At 43.0% G+C, this 27997-nt stretch overlaps 1 protein-coding gene across 2 annotated transcripts in view; it reads left to right on the forward strand.

Annotated features, from left to right (window-relative positions):
• The window catches only part of LOC143767663 (uncharacterized), a 113794-nt gene that overhangs the window by 44523 nt on the left and 41274 nt on the right, over positions 1-27997 (forward strand). The window contains exon 7 of one of the 2 annotated variants that reach the window (XM_077256131.1): positions 1362-4238. The exons of the other annotated variant lie outside the window; for it this stretch is intronic. Within the exon in view, the coding sequence (XP_077112246.1) occupies positions 1362-2443 (1082 nt within the window). The 3' untranslated portion in view covers positions 2444-4238. Of the gene's footprint in view, positions 1-1361; positions 4239-27997 lie in introns of those variants that run through there. 2 annotated transcript variants of the gene reach the window in all.

Consider the following 27997-nt stretch of genomic DNA (forward strand, 5'->3'; position numbering starts at 1 on the left):
GCCAAAAAAGTCTAATTCACAACAGACGTCCTCTTCCTTGTTTCTGTCGCGGCTCCTGCTCAGGCGTAATTCTCTGCCCTGTTGAGGGCAGAGCAAAGTACTGCAGCGTTCAGGCAGCGGGAAAGGTCAGAGAGGCCCGGATAAGTATAATCTAAGGGTACCGTCACACAGTGGCATTTTTATCGCTACGACGGCACGATTCGTGACGTTCTAGCGATATCGTTACGATCTCGCAGTGTCTGACACGCTACTGCGATCAGGCACCCAGCTGAGAATCGTACGTCGTAGCACATCGTTTGAAACTTTCTTTCGTCGCTGGATCTCCCGCTGTCATAGCTGGATCGTTGTGTGTGACAGCGATCCAGCGATGCGTTCGCTGGTAACCAGGGTAAACATCGGGTTACTAAGCGCAGGGCCGCGCTTAGTAACCCGATGTTTACCGTGGTTACCAGCGTAAAAGTAAAAAAAAAAAAAAAACGTACATACTCACCATCTGATGTCCTTCAGGTCCCTTGCCGTCTGCTTCCCGCTCTGACTGAGTGCCGCCGTAAAGTGAAAGCAGATCACAGCGGCGACGTCACCGCTGTGATCTGCTCTCACTTTCCGGCCGGCAGACAGTCAGAGCGGAAAGCAGACGGCAAGGGACCTGAAGGACATCAGATGGTGAGTATGTACGGTTTTTTTTTTTTTTACTTTTACGCTGGTAACCACGGTAAACATCGGGTTACTAAGCGCGGCCCTGCGCTTAGTAACCCGATGTTTACCCTGGTTACCAGCGAACCTCGGCATCGTTGGTCGCTGGAGAGCGGTCTGTGTGACAGCTCCCCAGCGACCACACAACGACTTACCAACGATCACGGCCAGGTCGTATCGCTGGTCGTGATCGTTGGTAAATCGTTATGTGAGACGGTACCCTAACTTGTTTCTCTTTATCTTTCAGATTACATCGGGGGGTGGCTCACACTGCAAGGCTTAGAAGCGAGGGGGAGATTTGACTTTGGGAGAGAGCGTTTATGGAAGCCATTTTGATTCTCAAGTGCTTTTTAGCCAGTAACAATGTGTAATACTTTGTTTTTATACTGATAGATTAAAATGCACCTGAGTGAGTTTTTTTGTGAGATGAGTAGAAGTATTTATTGGTATTATTTTTGCCCACATAATATTGTTTGGTGGCTTTTTATTCTAATGTTTGAGGCAGAATGAGCTGAAACAGTTGAACACCACTCTCCACTGGTTCATCCTATGAGGTTTTCCATTAGACTGTAAACTGTCAGTGTCTTGGGGAATAATTATTTTTTTTTACATAATAAAAAGTTCAAGGGTATTTTATTAAAAAATGATAATTGGCTTTTTTTTGGCAGATGACTGTACCAAGAGATCAGAGGGACAACTGACACCTTCAGTTTTTATATCTGATGATCTTGAGATCCCACAGGATAGAATTGAAGTGAATTCCATTACTCCAGAAATGCCATCATCCCTTCACAGAAAAGATCTATCATCTGATCCTTTGAGACAGGTCCTGTCTTCTGATTCATTACCTACTACGAGGGAAAATCAAATTCACAAAATAAGCATTAAAAAACGAACTGCTCCTAAAGCAAAGAAGCCATTTTCACGTTCAGAATATGGAAATAGTTTTCCTCTCAAAAAGTCTTTTCTTAAACAAAAAATTCACACAGCTGAGAATAGATGTTCTTGTTCCAAGTGTGGGAAATGTTTTAATGAGAAATCAGATCTTGTTAGGCACCAGAGAATTAACACAGGAGAGAAGCCATTTTCATATTCAGAATGTGTGAAACGTTTTGACCGGAAATCAATTCTTGATAGCCACCAGATAACCCACACAGAGGAGAAATCTTTTTTCTGTTCAGAATGTGGAAAATGTTTTAAAAGGAAAGCGAATCTTGACAGCCACTGGAGAATTCACACAGGGGAGAAGCCTTTTTCCTGTTCTGAATGTGGGAAATGTTTTAACAGAAAAGCAATTCTTGATAGCCACTGGAGAACCCACACAGGGGAGAAACCTTTTTCCTGTTCTGAATGTGGGAAATGTTTTCTTCAGAAATCAAATCTTAATGAGCATCAGAAAACCCACACAGGGGAGAAGTTTTTTTCATGTTCAGAATGTGGGAAAGGTTTTAACCGGAAAACGCACCTTGATGACCACCGGAGAACTCACACTGGGGAAAAGCCTTTTTCATGTACAAAATGTGAGAAATGTTTTGTTCAGAAATCAACTCTTAATAATCATCAGAGGACTCACACAGGGGAGAAGCCATTTTCATGTTCAGAATGTGAGAAATGTTTTAATCGGAAAGTACATCTTACTAGACACCAGAGAACTCACACAGGGGAGAAGCCTTTTTCATGTTCAGAATGTCAGAAATGTTTTGTGAAGAAGTCATCTTTTCTTAGTCACCTGAGCAGTCACATAGGGTAGAAGCCTTTTAAATGTTCAGAACGTCAATGTTTTAACTGAATAATGTATCTTCTTAAAGGAGTTGTCAACTACTAGGTAATCGCTTGTCATTCTTCATGTTTGGCTTCGTTAAAATAAAAACATTCATAATCACCTTCCATGCAGGTGCTATTCCAGAGGTGTAGGAACTCACACCCTGCGCTCAATCATCGTCAGCTTCATTGTTCCCCCTTCGGACATATTGAACATCAGCAGGAGTGGTGCGGCCTGGAGATGGCACTGAGAAGATGTATGCACTTAGAACTCTCTCTTCAGTTCGTGTTCCTGTGGGAAGTTTAAGCAACTTATAGCCTCCAACATGCTGTGCAACATGGGAAAGAAAGACAAGATTTCAGAGGTTACTCTGAGGTCCTCCACCCCTGTCAAGTTGTCTGGTATGCAGCGTTTCTTACAGAAGGGCTCCTCTTCCCACTGTGGTGCCATCACTGCCTTATCTTAGCTTGGAAAAAGAAGCAGTTTTAACCATCTTCATTCCAGCAAATTCAAGTCTGACATTCCTGCACCAACTTTTCCTCTTGTAATGTCGGCCTCACACAAAAACAATTCCACAAATCTTCCTGTTTTCTCACTGAAGCTTACATACGGAGCAGGGGATTCTGATATGGTGAATGCCTTAATTGATTTGCAACATATTGCGTCTGTCCCTACTAAACAAGGCATCAAGGAATATTTACATAGGCTGGAGACCACATACAAAACTGAAATACATTTCCTCACTTCTAGCCTGTCACAGCTTACTGACAAGGTACAGAGATTAGAAGATGTCATACAAGTTGAGGGCTGTCAAAATGCTCATGAACAAACACTGGATCTTCACAGCCAGCAAACAGTCCGTTTAATATGATTGATGACCATGAAAATCACAATAATATCAGATAAGGGGTATACTTGAATGCATTAACACCCAAGCGATTATACCAAAACTGGGGATTATTCAATAATATCATTGGTCTTATTGATAAGGAGCTAGAGATCGACAGAGCGCACTGTACACTAGGCAATTATGACCCATGTTGATTTCAATGGAAAACACATACCATTGCTCACAAATCTATCCTCAATGACAGTTGCTAAAAGAAGGGTATAGAAACCACTTCTTGATTCCCTCCAGGCAAATGGCCTGATGTACTCCTGGGACATTTACTTTGAAAGATCCAAATTACATGAGACCATTCTATGGTGCTCTGGACATTCCCAGGATCCATATATCTGATTGGCCACCTGCTTCCACCATTGCCACAGAGAGTTCCAGCACGTCACAGAAGTCATTGAATGGAACGGGAACTTGATGACGATGCACCCAGATGGGAAAGGAACCTGCCAACCATATACGCTCTGAAATGAATCTGGTCTTCCCTGATGAGAGAGACAGTTTGCAGATGATTACTTATTTCTTTACGTATATAATAAGATATAGCTAAATAGTTTTAGGTGCCACTCTCCCACTATGTAGAATGTCTCAGTTCATATAAGATCTTAGAACGACATTAAGTTGAGTTCACATTATATTACTGTAATCCCCGGTTGTTTTACTTTACTCGCTATACATTACATGGTTCCCCATAATAGTATCCGTAGGACTGAAAGTTTGACTTTCACTTTTGCCTGTAACAACAACCACCAGTTAGGCACTTACATTGAGATATGCTATTTTCACGGTTTCCTTTTGTTCAATTTATTCATAATCTATACCTCTTAGTTGCTGAGGGGTAGACATTACTATTAGTGATGAGCGAGTATACTCGTTGCTCAGGTTTTCCCGAGCATGCTGAGGTGATCTCTGAGTATTTGATAGTGTTCGGAGATTACATTTTCATCGCCTCAGCTGAATAATTTACAGCTACTACCCAGCCTGAGTACATATGGGGGCTGCCTGGTTGCTAGGGAATCTTCACATGTAATCAAGCTGTCTAGTAGCTGTAAATTATTCAGCTGCGGCGATGAAAACTTAATCTCCGAACACTAACAAATACTCAGAGATCACCCGAGCGTGCTCGGGAAAACCCGAGCAACGAGTACTCTCGCTCATCACTAATTACTATCTAACATCTATACTTCTTCCTTGCTCTTAATCTTGCTATCCTTTTTTTTCCTTTTCCCCCTCCCGTTTTTTCCATATAATATGGCACCACTGAAAACTTGCTCATTGAATGTCAGAGGACTTAATGTTCCAGAGAAAAGAGCTGAAGTGTTTTATCAGATGCATAAGCAACACGTACATCTTCTCTCTCTTCAGGAAACCCACTTTAGGGGAGATTATATACCTCAGTTACTAACAAATATTATTCACCTTGGTGACACAGTACAAATGCTGTTTCAAAGTCTAAAGTGCTGAGTATAGGCTGACACTAATAACTGCCACATACTATTTTAGAAACACTGTCTGACAAGGAGGGGAGGTGTGTTTGATAAGATCTCCATCTACTCCAAAATTTTTACTGTGGCAAACATCTACAGTTAGGTCCATATATGTTTGGACAGAGACAACATTTTTCTAATTTTGGTTATAGACATTACCACAGTGAATTTTAAGCAAAACAATTCAGATGCAGCTGAAGTTCAGACTTTCAGCTTTCATTTGAGTGTATCCACATTAAAATTGGATGAAGGGTTTAGGAGTTTCAGCTCCTTAACATGTGCCACCCTGTTTTTAAAGGGACCAAAAGTAATTGGACAATTGACTCCAAGGCTATTTCATGGAGAGGTGTGGGCAATCCCTTCGTTTTGTCATTCTCAATTAAGCAGATAAAAGGCCTGGAGTTGATTTGAGGTGTGGTGCTTGCATTTGGAAGGTTTTGCTGTGACGTAAACATGCGGTCAAAGGAGCTCTCCATGCAGGTGAAACAAGCCATCCTTAAGCTGCGAAAACAGAAAAAACCCATCCGACAAATTGCTACAATGTTAGGAGTGGCAAAATCTACAGTTTGGTACATCCCGAGAAAGAAAGAAAGCACTGGTGAACCCATCAATGCAAAAATACCTGGGCGCCCACAGAAGACAACAGTGGTGGATGATCGCAGAATAATCTCCATGGTGAAGAGAAACCCCTTCACAACAGCCAACCAAGTGAACAACACTCTCCAGGAGGTCGGCGTATCAATATCCAAATCTACCATAAAGAGAAGACTGCATGAAAGTAAATACAGAGGGTTCACTGCACGGTGCAAGCCACTCATAAGCATCAAGAACAAAAAGACTAGACTGGACTTTGCTAAAAACCATCTAAAAAAGCCAGTACAGTTCTGGAAGAACATTCTTTGGACAGATGAAACCAAGATCAACCTCTACCGGAATGATGGAAAGAGAAAAGTATGGTGAAGGTGTGGTACAGCTCATGATCCAAAGCATACCACATCATCTGTAAAACACGGCGGAGGCAGTGTGATGGCTTGGGCATGCATGGCTGCCAGTGGCACTGGGTCACTAGTGTTTATTGATGATGTGACACAGGACAGAAGCAGCCGAATTAATTCTGAGGTGTTCAGAGTCATACTGTGTGCTCAGATCCAGCCAAATACAGCAAAACTGATTGGTCGCCGTTCAATACTACAGATGGACAATGACCCAAAACATAAAGCCAAAGCAACCCAGGAGTTTATTAAAGCAAAGAAGTGGAATATTCTTGAATGGCCAAGTCAGTCACCTGATCTCAACCCAATTGAGCATGCATTTCACTTGTTACAGACTAAACGTCAGACAGAAAGGCCCACAAACAAACAGCAACTGAAAACCACCGCAGTGAAGGCCTGGCAGAGCATCAAAAAGGAGGAAACACAGCGTCTGGTGAAGTCCATGAATTCAAAACTTCAGGCAGTCATTGCCAACAAAGGGTTTTCAACCAAGTACTAAAAATGAACATTTTATTTAAAATTATTGAATCTGTCCAATTACTTTTGGTCCCTTTAAAAACAGGGTGGCACATGTTAAGGAGCTGAAACTCCAAAACCCTTCATCCAATTTTAATGTGGATACCCTCAAATGAAAGCTGAAAGTCTGAACTTCAACTGCATCTGATATGTTTTGTTTAAAATTCATTGTGGTAATGTCTATAACCAAAATTAGAAAAATGTTGTCTCTGTCCAAATATATATGGACCTAACTGTATCTTCCTAATTGTGACCAAATTAAGACATGCCGTCAATACTCCTATACACAGTACACATAGCCGTATAGCCTTTTTCTTAATTAGCCATCACTTGTTTACATGGCTACCTACATCTCAGATAGGAATTGCTGTATGCTCTGTTCATGTTCCTGTATACTGTAATTTAATTGTACTGGACTCCACCAAGGCTTCAGATGTCAGAACATAAATGATAAACTGCTGAAAGACTAGCTCTGTGTCTCAGACCTTCGTAAGACTATAGACTCCTTCAGATATATGAGCATGATGACACTGCCTTAACCCTTCAATGGAAGCCCTCAAATGCATCCTCAGAGGAATACTAATAAAACAGGGATCCAGGCTGAAAAAAAGAGAACAGCTAAAGTCTCACATTTGCTTGAGTGGATTGATCTCCTTGACAAACAACATAAACGATCTGCTTCCCTCCAGGTATACACATACCTGCTTAATGTTAGAAAGAAGCTAAGGTCATTTTATGGATGAAGTACATGCAAATATTGTAAAATTTCAGGGCACCTAGTTATGGAAGGAACAAAGTGGAAGCTTCTCGGTACTAGATATGGGGCCTCCTCGAGAAAATTACCTAAAATGTCCTACACTGAGGTTAATATATAAGGTGTGGGATAGGGGTAAAAATATTCCGGGATTGGAAAATACACAAACTATACTCCTTTATGGCCCAACTATAACTTACCAGAGCTACACTTACTAAAACATGTTAGTGAGTGGAGGACTCCTGGGAGAGGGCGTAGACCCAGACTCCCATATGGCAACAGCTGAAGAATATTCTAGCCAGAAAGTTGTTGGCTCTACATTGTATAGACAATTCTCCCCTGAAAAATAGAACTAAAATCCAGGATAAATATCACTCTATGCTTGGAAAGGGGAAGCTAATATTAAAGGAACGCTCTCAAGAAATCCATCCACATATGGAACAATGGTTAATTACCCCAGGTATTGCTTCAGAAAACCTCAAAAATACTATACTGGATCGTTTCTCCACTTCCTTACAGGAAACCTGGAATTTATATCCTTATACCCAAGGTATTCGCAAATAATAATTGTCTCAGACCACAAAATTGTCCCTTCTTAGCTCTATTCTTTTTCTTTTGATGTCCCAATAGGGAAAACTAATCAGTCAGGAAGTATTCAGATATTTATGTCTGTACAAATGTAAAATTACTATTCCAAAGCCTTGTACTATACAGTAGGGATTTATATCCTTGTAGCCGGTTGTTGTATTGTTTACTGGCTTTTCTTTCTTATTGTTGTTTTTCTTACAATATTTGTATAAAAAATAAAAAAAAAGTTGGTAATTCTTTGTTTTGATCAATAAAAATGATTTGATTGAAAAAAGAAAGGATCTAAGGTCTTTAGTAGATCAAACATATAGAAAATACCAAGATCGCATGAGAAGGTACTCATGCGAATTCACAGATAAATGTGCTCGCTCATTGATAAGGAGGTTATATCCATGCATGCAAAGGACATACGTATCCAAAATGAAAGGGGCCCCCGGGACAGAAATTCATTATCCCACTGACATCGCTGAGGCATTTTATTGCTGTTATAGCTCACTGTATAATATTCATGGACAATACCACATATTCTTGAAACAAAAACTGACAAATATGATATGGACGCTGCCTTTTCTTCCTTACAGACCCCTGAGCAGTAGGTACTAGACAAAGCTGTCACTGAACAAGAGATAGGGAATGATTTAATGACCTCTCCTATCGGTTAGAGCGCTGGGCCAGATGGATTCAATAATAGAGTTTATAAGATGTTTGTACCCCAGTTATTAACATTTTTAGGAAAAGTATTCAATAATATCTTAGAAGACTCCCTCTTTGCCCCTTAATTACTTGAGGCTGACATAACATTTTTTTTGAAAGCCTGGAGAAGAACCAAATAACTGCTCTAATTTTCATCCAATAACACTAATTAATGTAGACATCAAAATATTCTCTAAAATGATTACAACCCGGCTCTCCCACTACCTTCCCTCAATTGTTAGCAATCATCAGGTTGGCTTAATTCAGCGGTTCTCAACCTGGGGGTCGCGACCCCGAGGGGGGTCGAACGACCAAAACACAGGGGTCGCCACCTCTCTCACCTCCCCATCCACCTTCCCCCGTATGCCTGGACTGCTAGCTTTACTCCCGGCATAGCTTTGGGATCCCCGCAGGAAAATGAATCGATCGCGCATCGGATCTAGGGAGATACCAACTTCCGACGTCCCCCCTTCTTGTTTGGTGCAGCCAGGACAGATCCGGAATCTGTGGCACGTATCTGGCAACGGAATCCAGGGATGCAGGAAGAACGCGGCTGCCGGCATCGGTAATCGGCTTGAAGGGCTGCGGAAGAGCACGCCATAAAGGAGCCGTTCGGTACCCAGCAGTGATCCGCCGCCATCACTGTGTTACAGTGTGCCCCCGGACAGACACCTCCCCCATCCCCTCCGGAGTAACAAGTAAGACTCCCAGACATTGGGAACCTACCAGTTATTTTTGTGGCTCAATAACTGGTCATTTAAAGCAGAATGTCCTATTTTATACTTTTAGGCCATGTTTACACAGTGCGTTTTTTACCGCGGAACCGCAGCGGTTTTGCCGCTGCGGTTCCGCAGCTTTTTTCCATGCAGGGTACAGTACAATGTACTCTATGGAAAACAGGAACCACTGTGCACATGATCCTGAATTTCAAAAAAAAAGCCGCGCTGAATAGCTGCGGGAAAAAAGAAGGAGCATGTCACTTCTTTGCCCGAAACAGCAGCGGTTCTGCACCCATAGACCTCCATTGTGAGGTCAAACCCGCAGTAAAACCCGCAGATCAAAAATATATCTGCGGGTTTTATTGCGGTTTGTGGTGCAGAACCGCTGCAGCAGGAAGTGCGGGGAAGCGGCCGGAAGTGCGTGGGCGGAAGTGCTTGGGCGGAGAGACATGGAGGCATACCGTCGCATGGGGATCGTGTCGGCCGTTTGATTGATTTGGTATGTGTGTGTGTGTATGTATGTGTGTGTGTCTGTGTGTGTGTGTGTGTGTGTGTGTGTGCGTGTCCCCATGCGACGCTAGTGCCACCATTGTGCTAAGTCGCCGTATGGGACTACTACTCCCATCCGGTATTAGGATGGGAGAGTTGTCCCTGTGTCCGGCGACTTAGCACAGTTGTAAAGTTACACAAAACACACACAATACACATACATGACACACAGTACAGTACATACAACATATAAAACAGAGTATATACTCACCAACAGCACACTTGTAGGCGAAGCCCTCGATCCTCCAGGAAAAAATCCCAAAATAAAAAATCTAATTCATACTCCCTGTCCGCAGAATCCATAAAACGAGTGTCCCACGCCGATCGGCTGCTCTCCGGCGATACACTGCCAGGAGCGAAGCTCCTAGCAGTGTATCGCGTACTGTTCCGGAGTTCAATGGCTCCGGCGTCTCAGTTAAAGGCAGTACAGCTGCGTTGAACTTTCCCACGCAGTACTGCCATTAAGCGAGAGTGCCGGGGTTAATGACCGCCGGTAAACTCGCTCACGCATGCGCAGTGACACACCGACAGGAACTATGGCTCCTGTCAGTGTGTTGCTGCAGCCGTGGAGAGCAGACATATCTCTGGATGTGTCTGTTCTCCATGGAAGATCTTCGTGGGATACGTGATACGTGGCACTTAAATACGTGGCAATTAAATACGTGATACGTGTCACTTAAATACGTGATGCGTGTCACTTAAATATGTGATACGTGGCACTGAAATACGTGGCACTGAAATACGTGGCACTGAAATACGTGATACGTGGCACTGAAATACGTGGCACTGAAATACATGGCACTTAAATACGTGGCACTTAAATACGTGATACGTGGCACTTAAATATGTGGCACTTAAATATGTGGCACTGAAATACGTGGCACTGAAATACGTGGCACTGAAATACGTGATACGTGGCACTTAAATACGTGGCACTTAAATACGTGGCACTGAAATACGTGATACGTAGCACTTAAATATGTGGCACTTAAATATGTGGCACTGAAATACGTGGCACTGAAATACGTGGCACTGAAATACGTGATACGTGGCACTGAAATATGTGGCACTGAAATACGTGGCACTGAAATACGTGGCACTTAAATACGTGGCACTGAAATACGTGGCACTTAAATACGTGATACGTGGCACTTAAATACATGGCACTTAAATACGTGGCACTGAAATACGTGATACGTGGCACTAAAATACGTGGCACTGAAATACGTGGCACTGACATACGTGATACGTGGCACTGAAATACGTGGCACTTAAATATGTGGCACTTAAATACGTGGCACTGAAATACGTGATACGTGGCACTTAAATACGTGGCACTTAAATACGTGGCACTTAAATACGTGGCACTGAAATACGTGATACGTGGCACTGAAATACGTGGCACTGAAATACGTGGCACTTAAATACGTGGCACTTAAATACGTGATACGTGTCACTTAAATATGTGATACGTGGCACTTAAATACGTGGCACTTAAATACGTGGCACTGAAATACGTGATACGTGGCACTTAAATATGTGGCACTGAAATACGTGGCACTGAAATACGTGGCACTGAAATACGTGGCACTGAAATACGTGGCACTTAAATACGTGGCACTTAAATACGTGGCACTGAAATACGTGGCACTGAAATATGTGGCACTGAAATACGTGATACGTGGCACTTAAATACGTGGCACTTAGGCTATGTTCACATTTGCGTTGTGCGCCGCAGCGTCGGCGCCGCAACACACAACGCAAACAAAAACGCAGCAAAACGCATGCACAACGCTGCGTTTTGCGCCGCATGCGTCCTTTTTTTGATTGATTTTGGACGCAGCAAAAATGCAACTTGCTGCGTCCTCTGCGCCCGGATGCGTGCGCTGCAGTGACGCATGCGGCACAAAACGCAAGTGCGACGCATGTCCATGCGCCCCCATGTTAAATATAGGGGCGCATGACGCATGCGGCGACGCTGCGGCGCCCGACGCTGCGGCGCAGACCGCAAATGTGAACGTAGACTTAAATAGCTGGATAGAGCTGGATCCGCGGGCTGTGATCTGGCCTACGCTCAGCACTCTGCGGAGCGCTGTCATTCAAAACACGTCCACTCATTTTGGTGTTTAGTCCCAAAATGGAGGATGGAAGAAGAAAAGGGTTGGACAAGGAAATGACATCATTTCTTTTTTTTTTTCCCCCCACTGCAGTTAAAGCTTTATTTGTGTCAAACACAGACAATCTGCAGAGAAAACTGCATCAAAAAACGCATCAAAAACGCACCAAAAACGCACCTGCGTTTTCTGCCAAGAGCTGCGGTTTTTAGTCCTGAAAAAAAAAGGATTGAAATCAGGAACATGTGAACATACCCTTATGCACTGACTGTGGGCTAGGGGGGAACTGGATGAATCTGGACTCTGGAGGGAGGCTTTCTATGAAAAATGTGCCCAGGAGCTGAGGGATGGAGCTTGCTGACCCAGCTATAGGAAACCTAAAAGAAGTGACAAATGGAGAATTATCCCTGTAATAAGGAAGGATGTCTAATTAAGGGGGGGGGACGCTCCACAATCCATAACATCGCATTACGTGTGTCCGACGCCGGACACACGTAATGCGATGTTATGGATTGTGGAGCTGCCAAGAAGATTATAAAGATGAATTTCTGAGCATTCCTGAGGATGAAGAAGATAAGAAAAGATGTATAAGGATGCTATTCACTGCACCCACAAGGTAATGGCAGCAGCTTCATAGGGTCAAAGGGGGTGACAGGTGCGCTTTAAGCATGTGAATACGGCCCCCTGGTCATAGTAACAGGTGTGTAATAGAAAACAACACAGGGAATAGTAAATAATAGGAAACTTTAACAAGCTCTTTAGACCCGACCATCTTTTATTTTTTTTTAGGAAACCGTCTCATGACAATGAATCGTGTAGAAAAGAATATTAAGAAAAGAAAATACACTGAGGATTTCTTGCAGTATGGTTTTACCTCCATAATTTCAGCAGGAATTGAGAAACCACAATGTGTTATTTGTACTGAAGTTCTCTCAGCTGAATCTATGAAGCCGAACAAACTAAAACGGCATTTTGATAGCAAGCATCCACTCTTTGCTAGCAAGGATATCAGCTATTTTAGAAGCAAAGCTGATGGACTCAAGAAATCTAGATTTGACACTGGTGGCCAGTACCATAAACACAATGTAGCAGCTGTTGAAGCGTCATATTTGGTGGCACTCAGAATTGCCAGAGCTATGAAACCTCACACCATTGGTGAGGATTTACTGTTGCCAGCTGCAAAAGACATAGTTCGAGTGATAATTGGAAATGAATATGTTCAGAAATTGAATGCGATTTCCTTATCTAATGACACTGTCCGCAGAAGAATAGAGGACATGTCTGCTGATATTCTTGATCAGGTGATCCAGGAAATTAAATCTGCACCACTACCAATATTCAGTATCCAGCTTGACGAATCTACAGACGTGGCAAACTGTGCACAGTTGTTGGTTTACGCAAGGTATATTAATGATGGCGACTTTAAAGATGAGTTTCTTTTTTGCAAACCGCTTGAAACAACAACAACTGCACATGATATTTTTGATGCAGTTGGTTCTTTTCTAAAAGCGCATAACATCTCCTGGGAAAAGGTTTGCGGTGTATGCACAGATGGTGCTCCTGCTATGCTAGGATGTCGCTCAGGATTTCAGCGTTTGGTACAAAATGAATCGCCAAAAGCAATCGGAACACACTGTATGATACATCGCCAAATATTAGCGACTAAGACACTGCCGCAAGATTTACAAGAAGTAATGAAAAGCGTCATAACGTGTCAATTTTGTTAAGTCGAGCGCCTTAAACAGTCGGCTGTTTTGCCAACTGTGCAACGATCTAGATGCGCCAAACAATGCTCTGTTATTTCACACTGAAGTCAGATGGTTGTCAAGAGGAAAAGTTTTAAAACGTGTCTTTGAGCTTCGTGAGGAACTGAAAACGTTTTTTAATCAGAAAGCAAGACCGCAATTCGAAGCATTGTTTAGCGATAAAACTGAGCTGCAGAAAATAGCTTACTTGGTGGACATCTTTGTCATCTTGAATGACTTAAATTTATCACTGCAAGGACCAAATGCAACGTGCCTCGATTTGTCTGAAAAAATGAGATCATTCCAAATGAAACTTCAGCTTTGGAAAGATAAATTGGATTAAAAAAAAATTTACATGTTTCCTACATTATCTGCCTTCTTTGAGGAACATGACATTGAGCCAGACAACAAAATTATGATGATATCTTCTGTGAAAGAACATTTGCACATGTTTTCAGAGGAAATTTCATCATACTTTCCTAATCTACCTGACACCCAATTTGCACTTGCCAGAAGTCCATTCACAGTGAAAGTTGAAGATGTTCCGGAGACAGCGCAAGAAGAGTTCATCGACCTAATTAACAATGATGCAGCGAGAACAGATTTCTCTACAATGCCACTGACAAAATTCTGGATTAAGAGTTTACAGTTATATCCTATTCTGTCTGAGACTGTGCTGCGCCTTCTTCTTCCTTTTCCAACAACATATCTTTGCGAAACAAGTAGACTTGTTGTGGAAAATGATCTTCGCTGTGCCCTTGCAAAGACTGCCCCAAGAATTTCTGAATTGGTAAGCAAGAAGCAACCACAACGATCTCACTGAATTTGGCAGCATACTGTAGCAAAATATTGCACTGTTGTTTACTGTTATATTTAAACCCATGGTATGCCATGGTGAAATGTTATTTATTGGAATTCGTAATAAATATTTCTCAACATATAATTGTTTTTGTGATTATTTATTATGTTTGATTTGTAGCAATGAGAATACATAATGCATATCAGATATTTACATTCCGAATCATAACTAATAAAATTACAGTTTTAAAGTAGCCACCAAAATTATTTTTTGGGTTGGGGGTCACCGCAACATGAGGAACTGTATTGCGGGGTCACGGCATTAGAAAGGTTGAGAACCACTGACCTGGAGAATCATAGTGGCAGGTCAGTTTTAGTATTTAGTGAACCTAGCAAAAAAGTTAAACAAAAAACAAGTGTGGGATTGCACCTTTTTTGCAATTTCACCACACTTGGAATTAGTACACCAATGGTGTCATTCAAAAGTACAACTCGTCCTGCAAAAAACAAGCCCTCACATGGCCATATTGATGGAAAAATAAAAAAGTTATGGCTCTGGGAAGGAGGGGAGCAAAAAACGAAAACGCAAAACTGAAAAAAGCTTCGGGGGGTTAAAGGGTTTAAATTAAATCCCTATCCGTGAACAAACTCATCAAAATCTAATGAATTATAACTTGAAACCCTTGTCCTGGTTTGGTCCTATTAATGTGATCGAAATGTTAAGATTTGAGAGTCCCTCAGTTGTTGCTACCTTTTAATGGCTAAGGCCGGAGTCAAACTAGAGCGTAATTTTGACGAGTGCTATGCGATAAAAAAAATCACATAGCACTCGGACCAATGTTAATCTATGGGGCGGCTCCTATCATCCGTTGTTTTCTCGGCCGTATTATACGTGCAAGGAAAATTTCAGCATGCTGCAATTGTCACCGTATTACGCCCGAAATACGCCAATGCAAGTCTATGGGTGCCAGAAAAACTTGCACACCACACGGACCAACAGTGTGACTTGCGAGAAATATGCATCGGTGTCCTTTAGAAAAGCCGGCAATTCAGTGCGGTGTACAGTGAAATCACACTGACAGGTAAAAATAGAATAGATAAAATAAATGTCTACACATAGTATTGCACGCCCCACTTTTCAGTTTTGGAATTTCCACAAAAATTTAAAATAACAAATAATAATAATAATAATAAATTTCGTTCAACTTCACAATTGTGTTCCACTTGTTTTTGATTCTTCACCAAAAATTTACATTTGGTATCTTTACGTTTGAAGCATGATATGTGGGAAAAGTTTGAAAAGTTCCAGGGAGCTGAATACTTTCTCAAGGCACTGTATATATATATATATATATATATATATATATATATATATATATATATATATATATATATATATATATATATACACTGTGTTCCAAATTATTATGCAAATTGGATTTAAGTGTCATAAAGATTTAATCATTTTGTTTTTCAAATAAACTCATGGATGGTATTGTGTCTCAGGGCTCAATGGATCACTGAAATCAATCTTAAATACATGTGATAATTAGTTTTCCAGGTGATTCTAATTAAAGGAAAACTACTTAAAAATGATGTTCCACATTATTAAGCAGGCCACAGGTTTCAAGCAATATGGGAAATAAAAAGGATCTCTTTGCTGCTGAAAAGTGTTAAATAGTGCAATGCCTTGGACAAGGTATGAAAAGATTAGATATTTCACAAAAACTTAGGAGTGATCATCATACTATGAAGAGATTTATGACTGAAACAGAGTTCATGCAGATAAAGGCATATTGAGGAAGGTTTCTGCCAGACAAATTCATTGAATTAAGAGAGCAGCTGCCAAAATACCATTACAAAGCAGCAAAAAGTTATTTGAAGTTGCTGGTGCCTCTGGAGTCCCTCAAACCTCAAGGTGTAGGATCCTTCAAAGGCTTGCTTTGGTGCATAAACCAACTAATCGGCCACCCCTAAACAGTGATCACAAGCAGAAATGGTTGCAGTGGGCCCAGACATACATGAAGACTATTTTTCAAGCAGTCTTGTTTACTGATGAGTGTCGAGCAACCCTGGATGGTCCAGATGGAAGGAGTAGTGGATGGTTGGTGGATGGCCACCATGTCCCAACAAGGCTGCGACGACATCAGCAAGGAGGTTGAGGAGTCATGTTTTGGTCCAGAACAGCTGGTAGGGCCCTTTAAGGTTCCTGAAGGTGTGAAAATGACCTCTGCAAAGTGTATAGAGTTTCTGACTGACAACTTTCTTCCATGGTATAAAAAGCAGAAAAGTGCCTTCAGGAGCAGAAGCATCTTCATGCATGACAATGCACCATCTCATGCTGCAAAGAATACATCTGAGTCATTGGCTGCTATGGGCATAAAGGGAGATAAACTCATGGTGTGGCCACCATCTTTCCCTGACCTCAACCCTATAGAGAACCTTTGGAGTATCATCAAGCAAAAGATCTATGAGGGTGGGAGGCAGTTCACATCAAAACAGCAGCTCTAGGAGGCTATTCTGACTTCATGCAAAGAAATACAAGCAGAAACTCTCCAAAAACTCACAAGTTCAATGGATGCAAGAATTGTTAAGGTGATATCAAAGACGGGTTCCTATGTTAACATGTAACTTGGCCTGTTAGGATGTTTTGGAGTTAAATAGCTTTTTTGCTCAGTGAATGTGACCTCCTAATGCTGCAAATTCCACAAATGAGCATTTTCAGTTCTTTAGAACATATCAAAGGTTTAGAAATTCTACTGTGCCTAATAATTTGGAACAGTGCATTTTGAGTTTTTATTCATTTTGGAGATTATACTGTTATCATTGGGAGGTTTCTTCAATAAAATTCGATGTATACTCTAACGGGTGATTACTTTTATTAGACTGACTGTCATTTGCACCAACCATTTAGGAAAATCAGAGAAAAATGTCATTTGCATAATAATTTGGAACATAGTGTATATGTGTGTGTGTCATTGACACACATATATATATTTATATTTCATAGAGAGTTAGCAGAATAGCTGTAACATCATTTCAGAAGCTGACAGGATATGAGACATGGTTTACATACAGTAAACCATTGCAGAGCAGTTCGATTTTTATATGTCCCTCACTAATAATGTTAGTAGTGTGTGTGTAAAATTATAAAGCTGTAGGTGGTAATTTAAAGGGTTAATTCACGGAAAAACCTGGCGTGGGCTCCAGCTCAATTTCCTCCGCCAGAGAGGGAAAGCAAGTGACTGAGGGCAGATATTAATAACCTAGAGAGGGACCATGGTTATTGGCCCCCCTGACTAAAAACATCTGCCCCCAGCCACCCCAAAAAAAGGCACATCTGTAAGATGCGACAATTCCGGCACTTAGCCTCTCTCTTCCCACTGCCCTGTGGCATTGGCATATGGGGTAATAAGGGGTTAATGTCACCTTGCTATTGTAAGGTGACATTAAGCCTTGCTAATAATGGAGAGGTGTCAGTAAGACACCTATCCATTCTTAATCCAATAGTATGAAAGGGATAAAAATACACACACACATATTATGAATAAAGTCTTTTAATAAAATAATGAAACACACAGGTTTAACATCTTTATTGCAGGCTCAATCCAAGCAAAGCCCTCGTTCTCCTGTAAAAAATTCCAAAATAAAAAAGCAACAATATCCCATACCTGTCTGCCATACAGTCAAGTCCTACGCTGTAAATCCATCTCAAGGGGTTAATAAAATTTACAACCCGGAGCGGTGATAATGCTACCGGCCAGGCTGTAAACCACAGAGGAATGAATGAAAAGCTGCCTGTGCAGCCTCCCCGCCTGACTGGATATGAACTCTGTAGCCTGGTTGACACTGGAAGGAGACCTCCCTCTCTGGATACTCACATCTCTGCCTTGTTTCACAAAATACATGTACAAACTAAACAATTACCAATATTCACTCAACAATTTTTGGAAACATGGGAACAAGCCTTAATGTCATCATCTATATCTCATAGGTTGGGTCCATTAATGTTAGAAAAGGACTGGCAAAATGTAAGGACCCTTGATGTGGGTTGCCAGCTTAAGTATTGCAGCCATAATATCAACCAATACCATGCATACATTGTTTTGTTTTTGTGCACTTTATATTTTTTGAGTTGCAGTTGGGCCCTAGATGGCTCTGTAAACTGTTGCCTCTGTTCACACAGAATGCATTAGTCAGCATTGGTTAGCCTGCCATATGGTGTCATTAACCCTCCGTCAGGGGCAATATGTTTCATAACGAGTTTAGGGGCATTGCACCTGTCCGGCACAGGCTAGAAAATTGGCTATATTTTCCTTTTTTAAAAATTTCAATGCTCTAAAAGTGATCAGTTACCTTAATAGGAATGTAATATATGAGAATACATATAATCAGGTGTAAAAAAAAATGTTTAATAACCAGAAAAGTAATATGTTTCTATGTCTTGAGCATCCTCCTCACTCTCTCCATCTTGATCTGTATCAGACACATCTGGACATTCTTCCACATCATCTTCTGAAGCAATGTCACTTTCTTCCCCTAAATCTTCTAGCTGTACAGGGTCTGTCTCATCAGCAAGCAGTATATTTTGCACTTGCTCAACATGAAGGGCATTGGACAAGTCAAATATTCTCCTCGCCATTTCAGAAGAAAAGCTGAAGCAAGAGAGAGAATATGTGTTGGGGCGCAATGTGCCTGAGAAGCACAATCTTATTTCTAACAAAACCTTTTATGACAAATCCACAAATTTAGCACTAGCTATTCATAAAACAAGCTAAAAAAACAATTGGGATGAATAAAAACAGCAAATTCTAATCCAAAACACTGATATCTGATCTCCTGCAGCTCTGCAGCACAAGAGGCTTCTCAGGTTTCACACAGCCTTTAAAGTTAGGAAGGTACTGGGAGGATGGTGTTTCCCAGACAAACCACTGAAAATAGAGAAATGAAACTAAGTGAGCTGCGCCTGTCAGATCAGTTGCCCCTGACGGAGGGTTAATAGGCTTTGAGCCGTATGCTCTGCATTTTCTGTGTGAACATCGCCACATACAGATTATTTGTTTGCACTTGTGTTCCAAACGGCCAATTCCTGATTGTAGGCTGGTTGCCTCATCGGTATTACTGCACCTGTGTAGTTGCCATCTTAACTTGGGTCCGCTGCACCTTGTTTAGAGGCTGTGACAGGTAAGCACCTTTGCCTGTGTACTGGTGTTTTTTTGTATAGAGTTAGTGGAAGTTTTTTCCTCTTATGGTGTTTCTGGGTTCATTAATGCCCTTGTTTGGCAGCCCAGATTTCCCCCCTGCTTCAGGTGCAGATTCATTTCTCATCTGGGACAGATCTTCTGGGGTTAGACTGAGACACGTTCTCATGGATCAGGCTCTTTTCCTTCCTTTACAGACCTTGGTGACTCTTGACAAGGTAGGTGTCTATCCTGACTGCTTTATTTCCAGCTCAGGTCATTTATAAATTCTCACATATCTCTGACTAGTATAAATGATGAACTCACTCTGTTACAAACCTTAATCACCCAAGTAGGTCCTTGTCCTAAACTTCTATCTTGTATATGCAAAGCAGCACAAAGTGACACCTGCAATGATCTCTACCCTCTACTGGGGCTTGGGAGAAGGAATTGGGTTGTGAAATGTCATAGGAGGATTGGCAAAAAGCATTCATACTCTTCCATAAATTATCTATTACTTGTCGTGCTAAGAAGAAAAACTATAAGATTCTATCTAGATGGTACCGCTGTCCCACTATGCTACATAGGATCTTCCCCTCTGTGTCGGACTTGTGCTGGTGGTGTGGTGGTGCAGCCGGGTCCATGTTACATCTATGGTGGGAATGCAAAGTGGTTTGTAGGTTATGGATTTTAATTTTCTCACTGTACAATAGTCTCACTGGCAGCAGAGTCACATCCTCACCCCAAATAGACCTACTATCCATTACTCCGGACTCAATCTCAAAGGGAAAGAAAGAAATCCTTAGTATCTGTTGTGAAATTGGATTTTGGGCTCCCCCGGTGGCCACTGGTGGAATTGAACTGGTGTGCATCATCCCCTCTGTTCACCTGTTTCCATCAGGATGTGGGAGTCGCTATTTAACCTTGCTCCTCTGTCACTTCCATGCCGGTCAACATTGTAATCAGAAGCCTTTCTGTGCATGTTCCTGCTGCTAGACAACTCCCAGCTAAGTTGGACTTTAGTCCTCGTTTGTTTTTGCATTTTGTTCCAGTTCACAGCTGTAGTTTCGTTTCTGTGTCTGGAAAGCTCTTGTGATCTGAAATTGCCACTCTGATGTTATGAGTTAATACTAGAGTCTTAAAGTAATTTCAGGATGGCGTTTTGATAGGGTTTTCAGCTGACCATGAAAGTGCCCTTTCTGTCTTCCTGCTATCTAGTAAGCGGACCTCAATTTTGCTAAACCTATTTTCATACTACGTTTGTCATTTCATCTAAAATCACCGCCAATATATGTGGGGGCCTCTGTCTGCCTATCGGGGAAATTTCTCTAGAGGTGAGCCAGGACTATATTTTCCTCTGCCAGGATTAGTTAGTCCTCCGGCCGGCGCTGGGCGTCTAGGGATAAAAAACGTAGGCAACGCTACCCGGCTACTGTTAGTTGTGCGGCAGGTTTAGTTCATGGTCAGTTTAGTTTCCATCCTTCCAAGAGCTGTACTTATGTTTGCTGGGCTATGTTCTCTTGCCATTGAGAACCATAACAGTTTGACCGGCCCCAAAGGGTTAAAATTAATTGACAGAGAAAGGAGAGAAAAGAGAAGTCTGCTGAAGATTTTTTTTTTTTTTCCCTTCCCTTCAGTTCTGAGTGTGCTTGTAATTGAATCTCTTGCAAGTCTGCCTATATTGCAGCCTTTCTCTCTCTCTCTCTCCTTCTAATCCTGGAATGGCTCTGTGTTCACCTGTTTAAAATGGATATTCAGAGTTTAGCTGCAGGTTTGAATAATCTCACCACGAAAGTTCAAAATTTACAAGATTTTGTTGTTCATGTTCCTATATCTGAACCTAGAATTCCTTTGCCTGAATTTTTCTCGGGGAATAGATCTTGCTTTCAAAATTTCAAAAATAATTGCAAGTTGTTTTTGTCCCTGAAATCTCGCTCTGCTGGAGATCCTGCTCAGCAGGTCAGGATTGTGATTTCCTTGCTCCGGGGCGACCCTCAGGATTGGGCTTTTGCATTGGCTCCAGGGGATCCTGCGTTGCTCAATGTGGATGCGTTTTTTCTGGCCTTGGGGTTGCTTTATGAGGAACCTCAGTTAGAGCTTCAGGCGGAAAAGGCCTTGATGTCCCTATCTCAGGGGCAAGACGAAGCTGAAATATACTGCCAGAAATTCCGTAAATGGGCTGTGCTTACTCAGTTGAATGAGTGCGCCCTGGCGGTGAATTTCAGAGAGGGTCTCTCTGATGCCATTAAGGATGTTATGGTGGGGTTCCCTGTGCCTGCGGGTCTGAATGAGTCCATGACAATGGCTATCCAGATCGATAGGCGTCTGCGGGAGCGCAAACCTGTGCACCATTTGGCGGTGTCTACTGAGAAGACGCCAGAGAATATGCAATGTGATAGAATTCTGTCCAGAAGTGAACGGCAGAATTTAAGACGAAAAAATGGGTTGTGCTTCTATTGCGGTGATTCAACTCATGTTATATCCGCATGCTCTAAGCGTACTAAGAAGCTTGATAAGTCTGTTTCAATTGGCACTTTACAGTCTAAGTTTATTCTATCTGTGACCCTGATTTGTTCTTTATCATCTATTACCGCGGATGCCTATGTCGACTCTGGCGCCGCTTTGAGTCTTATGGATTGGTCCTTTGCCAAATGCTGTGGGTATGATTTGGAGCCTCTTGAAACTCCTATACCCCTGAAGGGGATTGACTCCACCCCATTGGCTAGTAATAAACCACAATACTGGACACAAGTAACTATGCGGATTAATCCGGATCATCAGGAGATTATTCGCTTTCTTGTGCTGTATAACCTACATGATGTGTTGGTGCTTGGATTGCCATGGCTGCAATCTCATAACCCAGTCCTTGACTGGAAAGCTATGTCTGTGTTAAGCTGGGGATGTAAGGGGACGCATGGGGACGTACCTGTGGTTTCCATTTCATCATCTATTCCCTCTGAGATTCCTGAATTCTTGACTGAATATCGTGACGTTTTTGAAGAACCTAAGCTTGGTTCATTACCTCCGCACCGGGAGTGCGATTGTGCCATAGATTTGATTCCGGGTAGTAAATACCCTAAGGGTCGTTTATTTAATCTGTCTGTGCCTGAACATGCTGCTATGCGAGAATATATAAAGGAGTCCTTGGAAAAGGGACATATTCGTCCTTCGTCATCTCCCTTAGGAGCCGGTTTTTTCTTTGTGGCTAAGAAAGATGGCTCTTTGAGGCCGTGTATTGATTATCGGCTTTTGAATAAAATCACGGTTAAATATCAATATCCGTTGCCACTGCTGACTGATTTGTTTGCTCGCATAAAGGGGGCCAAGTGGTTCTCTAAGATAGATCTCCGTGGGGCGTATAATTTGGTGCGAATTAAGCAGGGGGATGAGTGGAAGACCGCATTTAATACGCCCGAGGGCCACTTTGAGTATTTGGTGATGCCTTTTGGTCTTTCAAATGCCCCTTCAGTCTTTCAGTCCTTTATGGATGACATTTTCCGTGATTATTTGGATAAATTTATGATTGTGTATCTGGATGATATTTTGATTTTTTCGGATGACTGGGACTCTCATGTCCAGCAGGTCAGGAGGGTTTTTCAGGTTTTGCGGTCTAATTCCTTGTGTGTGAAGGGTTCTAAGTGCGTTTTTGGGGTTCAAAAGATTTCCTTTTTGGGATATATTTTTTCCCCCTCTTCCATCGAGATGGATCCTGTCAAGGTTCAGGCTATTTGTGATTGGACGCAACCTTCTTCTCTTAAGAGTCTTCAGAAATTTTTGGGCTTTGCTAACTTTTATCGTCGATTTATTGCTGGTTTTTCTGATGTTGTTAAACCATTGACTGATTTGACTAAGAAGGTTGCTGATGTTGCTGATTGGTCCCCTGCTGCTGTGGAGGCCTTTCGGGAGCTTAAGCGCCGCTTTTCTTCCGCCCCTGTGTTGCGTCAGCCTGATGTTGCTCTTCCTTTTCAGGTTGAGGTCGACGCTTCTGAAATCGGAGCTGGGGCGGTTTTGTCGCAGAGAAGTTCCGATTGTTCCGTGATGAGACCTTGTGCCTTTTTCTCGCGTAAATTTTCGCCCGCCGAGCGGAATTATGATGTTGGGAATCGGGAGCTTTTGGCCATGAAGTGGGCTTTTGAGGAGTGGCGTCATTGGCTTGAGGGGGCTAGACATCAGGTGGTGGTATTGACTGACCACAAAAATCTAATTTATCTTGAGTCCGCCAGACGCCTGAATCCTAGACAGGCGCGCTGGTCGTTGTTTTTCTCTCGGTTTAATTTTGTGGTGTCCTACCTGCCGGGTTCTAAGAATGTTAAGGCGGATGCCCTTTCTAGGAGTTTTGAGCCTGACTCCCCTGGTAACTCTGAACCTACAGGTATCCTTAAGGATGGAGTGATATTGTCTGCCGTTTCTCCAGACCTGCGGCGGGCCTTGCAGGAGTTTCAGGCGGATAGACCTGATCGTTGCCCACCTGGTAGACTGTTTGTTCCTGATGATTGGACCAGTAAAGTCATTTCTGAGGTTCATTCTTCTGCGTTGACAGGTCATCCTGGAATCTTTGGTACCAGGGATTTGGTGGCAAGGTCCTTCTGGTGGCCTTCCCTGTCTCGAGATGTGCGAGGCTTTGTGCAGTCTTGTGACGTTTGTGCTCGGGCCAAGCCTTGTTGTTCTCGGGCTAGTGGATTGTTGTTGCCCTTGCCTATCCCGAAGAGGCCCTGGACGCACATCTCGATGGATTTTATTTCGGATCTTCCTGTTTCTCAGAAGATGTCTGTCATCTGGGTGGTGTGTGACCGTTTCTCTAAGATGGTCCATTTGGTTCCCCTGCCTAAGTTGCCTTCTTCTTCCGAGTTGGTTCCTCTGTTTTTTCAAAATGTGGTCCGTTTGCATGGTATTCCGGAGAATATCGTTTCTGACAGAGGAACCCAATTCGTGTCTAGATTTTGGCGAGCATTCTGTGCTAGGATGGGCATAGATTTGTCTTTCTCGTCTGCTTTCCATCCTCAGACTAATGGCCAGACCGAGCGGACGAATCAGACCTTGGAGACATATTTGAGGTGTTTTGTGTCTGCAGATCAGGATGATTGGGTTGCTTTTTTGCCTTTAGCGGAGTTTGCCCTCAATAATCGGGCCAGCTCTGCCACCTTGGTGTCTCCTTTTTTCTGTAATTCGGGGTTTCATCCTCGATTTTCTTCTGGTCAGGTGGAATCTTCGGATTGTCCTGGAGTGGATGCTGTGGTGGAGAGGTTGCATCAGATTTGGGGGCAGGTAGTGGACAATTTGAAGTTGTCCCAGGAGAAGACTCAGCTTTTTGCCAACCGCCGGCGTCGGGTTGGTCCTCGGCTTTGTGTTGGGGACTTGGTGTGGTTGTCTTCTCGTTTTGTCCCTATGAGGGTTTCTTCTCCTAAGTTTAAGCCTCGGTTCATCGGCCCGTACAAGATATTGGAGATTCTTAACCCTGTGTCCTTCCGTTTGGACCTCCCTGCATCTTTTTCTATTCATAATGTTTTTCATCGGTCATTGTTGCGCAGGTATGAGGTACCGGTTGTGCCTTCCGTTGAGCCTCCTGCTCTGGTGTTGGTTGAGGGCGAGTGGGAGTACGTTGTGGAAAAAATCTTGGACTCCCGGGTTTCCAGACGGAAACTCCAGTATCTGGTCAAATGGAAGGGATACGGTCAGGAGGATAATTCTTGGGTGACTGCCTCTGATGTTCATGCCTCCGATCTGGTCCGTGCCTTTCATAGGGCTCATCCTGATCGCCCTGGTGGTTCTGGTGAGGGTTCGGTGCCCCCTCCTTGAGGGGGGGGTACTGTTGTGAAATTGGATTTTGGGCTCCCCCGGTGGCCACTGGTGGAATTGAACTGGTGTGCATCATCCCCTCTGTTCACCTGTTTCCATCAGGATGTGGGAGTCGCTATTTAACCTTGCTCCTCTGTCACTTCCATGCCGGTCAACATTGTAATCAGAAGCCTTTCTGTGCATGTTCCTGCTGCTAGACAACTCCCAGCTAAGTTGGACTTTAGTCCTCGTTTGTTTTTGCATTTTGTTCCAGTTCACAGCTGTAGTTTCGTTTCTGTGTCTGGAAAGCTCTTGTGATCTGAAATTGCCACTCTGATGTTATGAGTTAATACTAGAGTCTTAAAGTAATTTCAGGATGGCGTTTTGATAGGGTTTTCAGCTGACCATGAAAGTGCCCTTTCTGTCTTCCTGCTATCTAGTAAGCGGACCTCAATTTTGCTAAACCTATTTTCATACTACGTTTGTCATTTCATCTAAAATCACCGCCAATATATGTGGGGGCCTCTGTCTGCCTATCGGGGAAATTTCTCTAGAGGTGAGCCAGGACTATATTTTCCTCTGCCAGGATTAGTTAGTCCTCCGGCCGGCGCTGGGCGTCTAGGGATAAAAAACGTAGGCAACGCTACCCGGCTACTGTTAGTTGTGCGGCAGGTTTAGTTCATGGTCAGTTTAGTTTCCATCCTTCCAAGAGCTGTACTTATGTTTGCTGGGCTATGTTCTCTTGCCATTGAGAACCATAACAAGTATCCTTCTAATAGTCCTGGGAATCTGACGTACTCCAAATGGATATCTGAAAAACATAAAAAGAGAGAGAGAAACAAAAACAAGACACAGGGTCACACGAAGGTCCGATATAGTCCAGCGCTTCCCACAACCTTCCCTGAATGTGGCAATAAAAGCCTTTTAAGACTCGTTCTGAGTCTCTTGGCTTTTACCATCAGCCACTCCTGACTCCCGCTGTGCTCCGCGAGATACGGCATCTCTAAACAGCAGTGACATCAGTAACTGTACCACTCATCAGAATTGCCAAGTCACGCCACCCTCTGTGAGACCTGGCGACTCTGATGACCATTATAGTTACTGACATCACCACTGTTCACAGGCTCTTGGAGAGGCGGGATTGGCTGCTGCTTAAAACCTATGGAGACTCAAAGCGAATCTCCATAGGCTTTCATCGATAATTTCAGAGAACATTGTGGGAAGCGCTGGACTACGCCAGATCTGCAGGAGACCCTTATTTTCTAATAAATTGCAGAATGAGGGACAGTGTCTTGTTTTTGTGATTTGTTTTTGTTTATTTTTATGTTTTCAGGTGTCCATTTGTGGAGTATGTCAGACTGGCATGTTTTTTTTTTTTTAATAAATTAGCAAGCCAGAAAAAGTGTCGGAAAGTGTTTCTTCAAACAAAGTTTTTTTTTGTATATTTGTTTTTATTTTTGATTACTGTGTCAGTAATGGGGGTGTCTGACAAACCCCTCTCCATTACTAAGGCTACGTTCACACTAGCTTCATGGGGGAAGTACGCAGCCTTCCGCAAAACCCCCGTATACTATTGTGAACCCGGCCTAACACCAGGGCTTGATGCCTTCTGTGGTATTTGAAAAATAACAGCTGACATCTACCCCAAGACCCTTTACACCAATTATCAACGCACCAGGACAATCGGGAAGAGCGAAGGCAAAACACCATAATTGGTGCATCTCATGTGATGTTCCACATCTGGGGGCTACGGGCCGGTATATAGGCTGCGAGGGGCCCAATAACCCAGAACCTTCCCAACCTAAGGCCGGGGACACACTAGCGATGAATACGGTTGAGTGCTATGCGATAAAACATCACATAGCACTAATGTAGTAGTATGCAGGTACTGAGTATGTCACCATGGAACAGACAGACCAACAGTTGAGGGGTTTATTAACAGGAATCAGGTTCTCCTCGCAGGGAGGAAGCAGTGGAATATAACTAGCAATAAAACAGTGCAAAAATATGGGAGTCAAACAGTGTAACAGAATTAAACAGGATTTCTTGAGACAAAGAACACTTATCAGTCTGATGAGGACTTGCTTGAAGGGTCCTCTTCTCCAACGTAGGCGCCGAGAAACAGTGGCACTTGTCGTCCCTCTGTTGTCCATGGGCTGAGTAGTCTCTAGGAGCCCGCTGCCTGGGGTTTCAGGAGTTAATGTGATATGCACAGGCTCTGAGTCTTTAGCTTTTACAGCACAGCCTATCCCGGGAAAACGATGGTCAGTCTATTATTAAGTCTCTCACCAGGAATCAAGGGCTCTGCACTGATACTGTGGGTACCAGGGGTCAGGTCACAGTCTCTGCACTGATACCGTGGGTACCAGGAGGTCATAGTCTCTGCACAGGCCAAGGTCTCAAAGCTCCCCTCTCCAGTCACAGCAGAGTCCGCTTTCATGTACTCACAAGATGCAGTCTTTCTGGGCAATCTCCCTGTATTTGTCCCCTGACCGGGAGCTCTCTCTCTCTCGGTGCACAGCTGCGCCCTGCTCTGACCGCTGCTCATGCTGCTCTGTTCCTTGCGCGCCTTTCCCGCTCTCTGCCCGGCTCCCTTCCTGTCCCAGTCTCTAAGTCTGCCCCCTGGGGAACCTGTAGCACAGCTCAATGGTTCCAGGCACAGAGCTGAGAAGGTAACCGCCCCCGGCCTCTTCTTGTGCTTCACCTCCTTACACTCGGACCAGTATTCATCTAT

This window comes from Ranitomeya variabilis, chromosome 4, assembly GCF_051348905.1.
Source record: "Ranitomeya variabilis isolate aRanVar5 chromosome 4, aRanVar5.hap1, whole genome shotgun sequence".
NCBI classification, from domain to species: Eukaryota; Metazoa; Chordata; class Amphibia; order Anura; family Dendrobatidae; genus Ranitomeya; species Ranitomeya variabilis.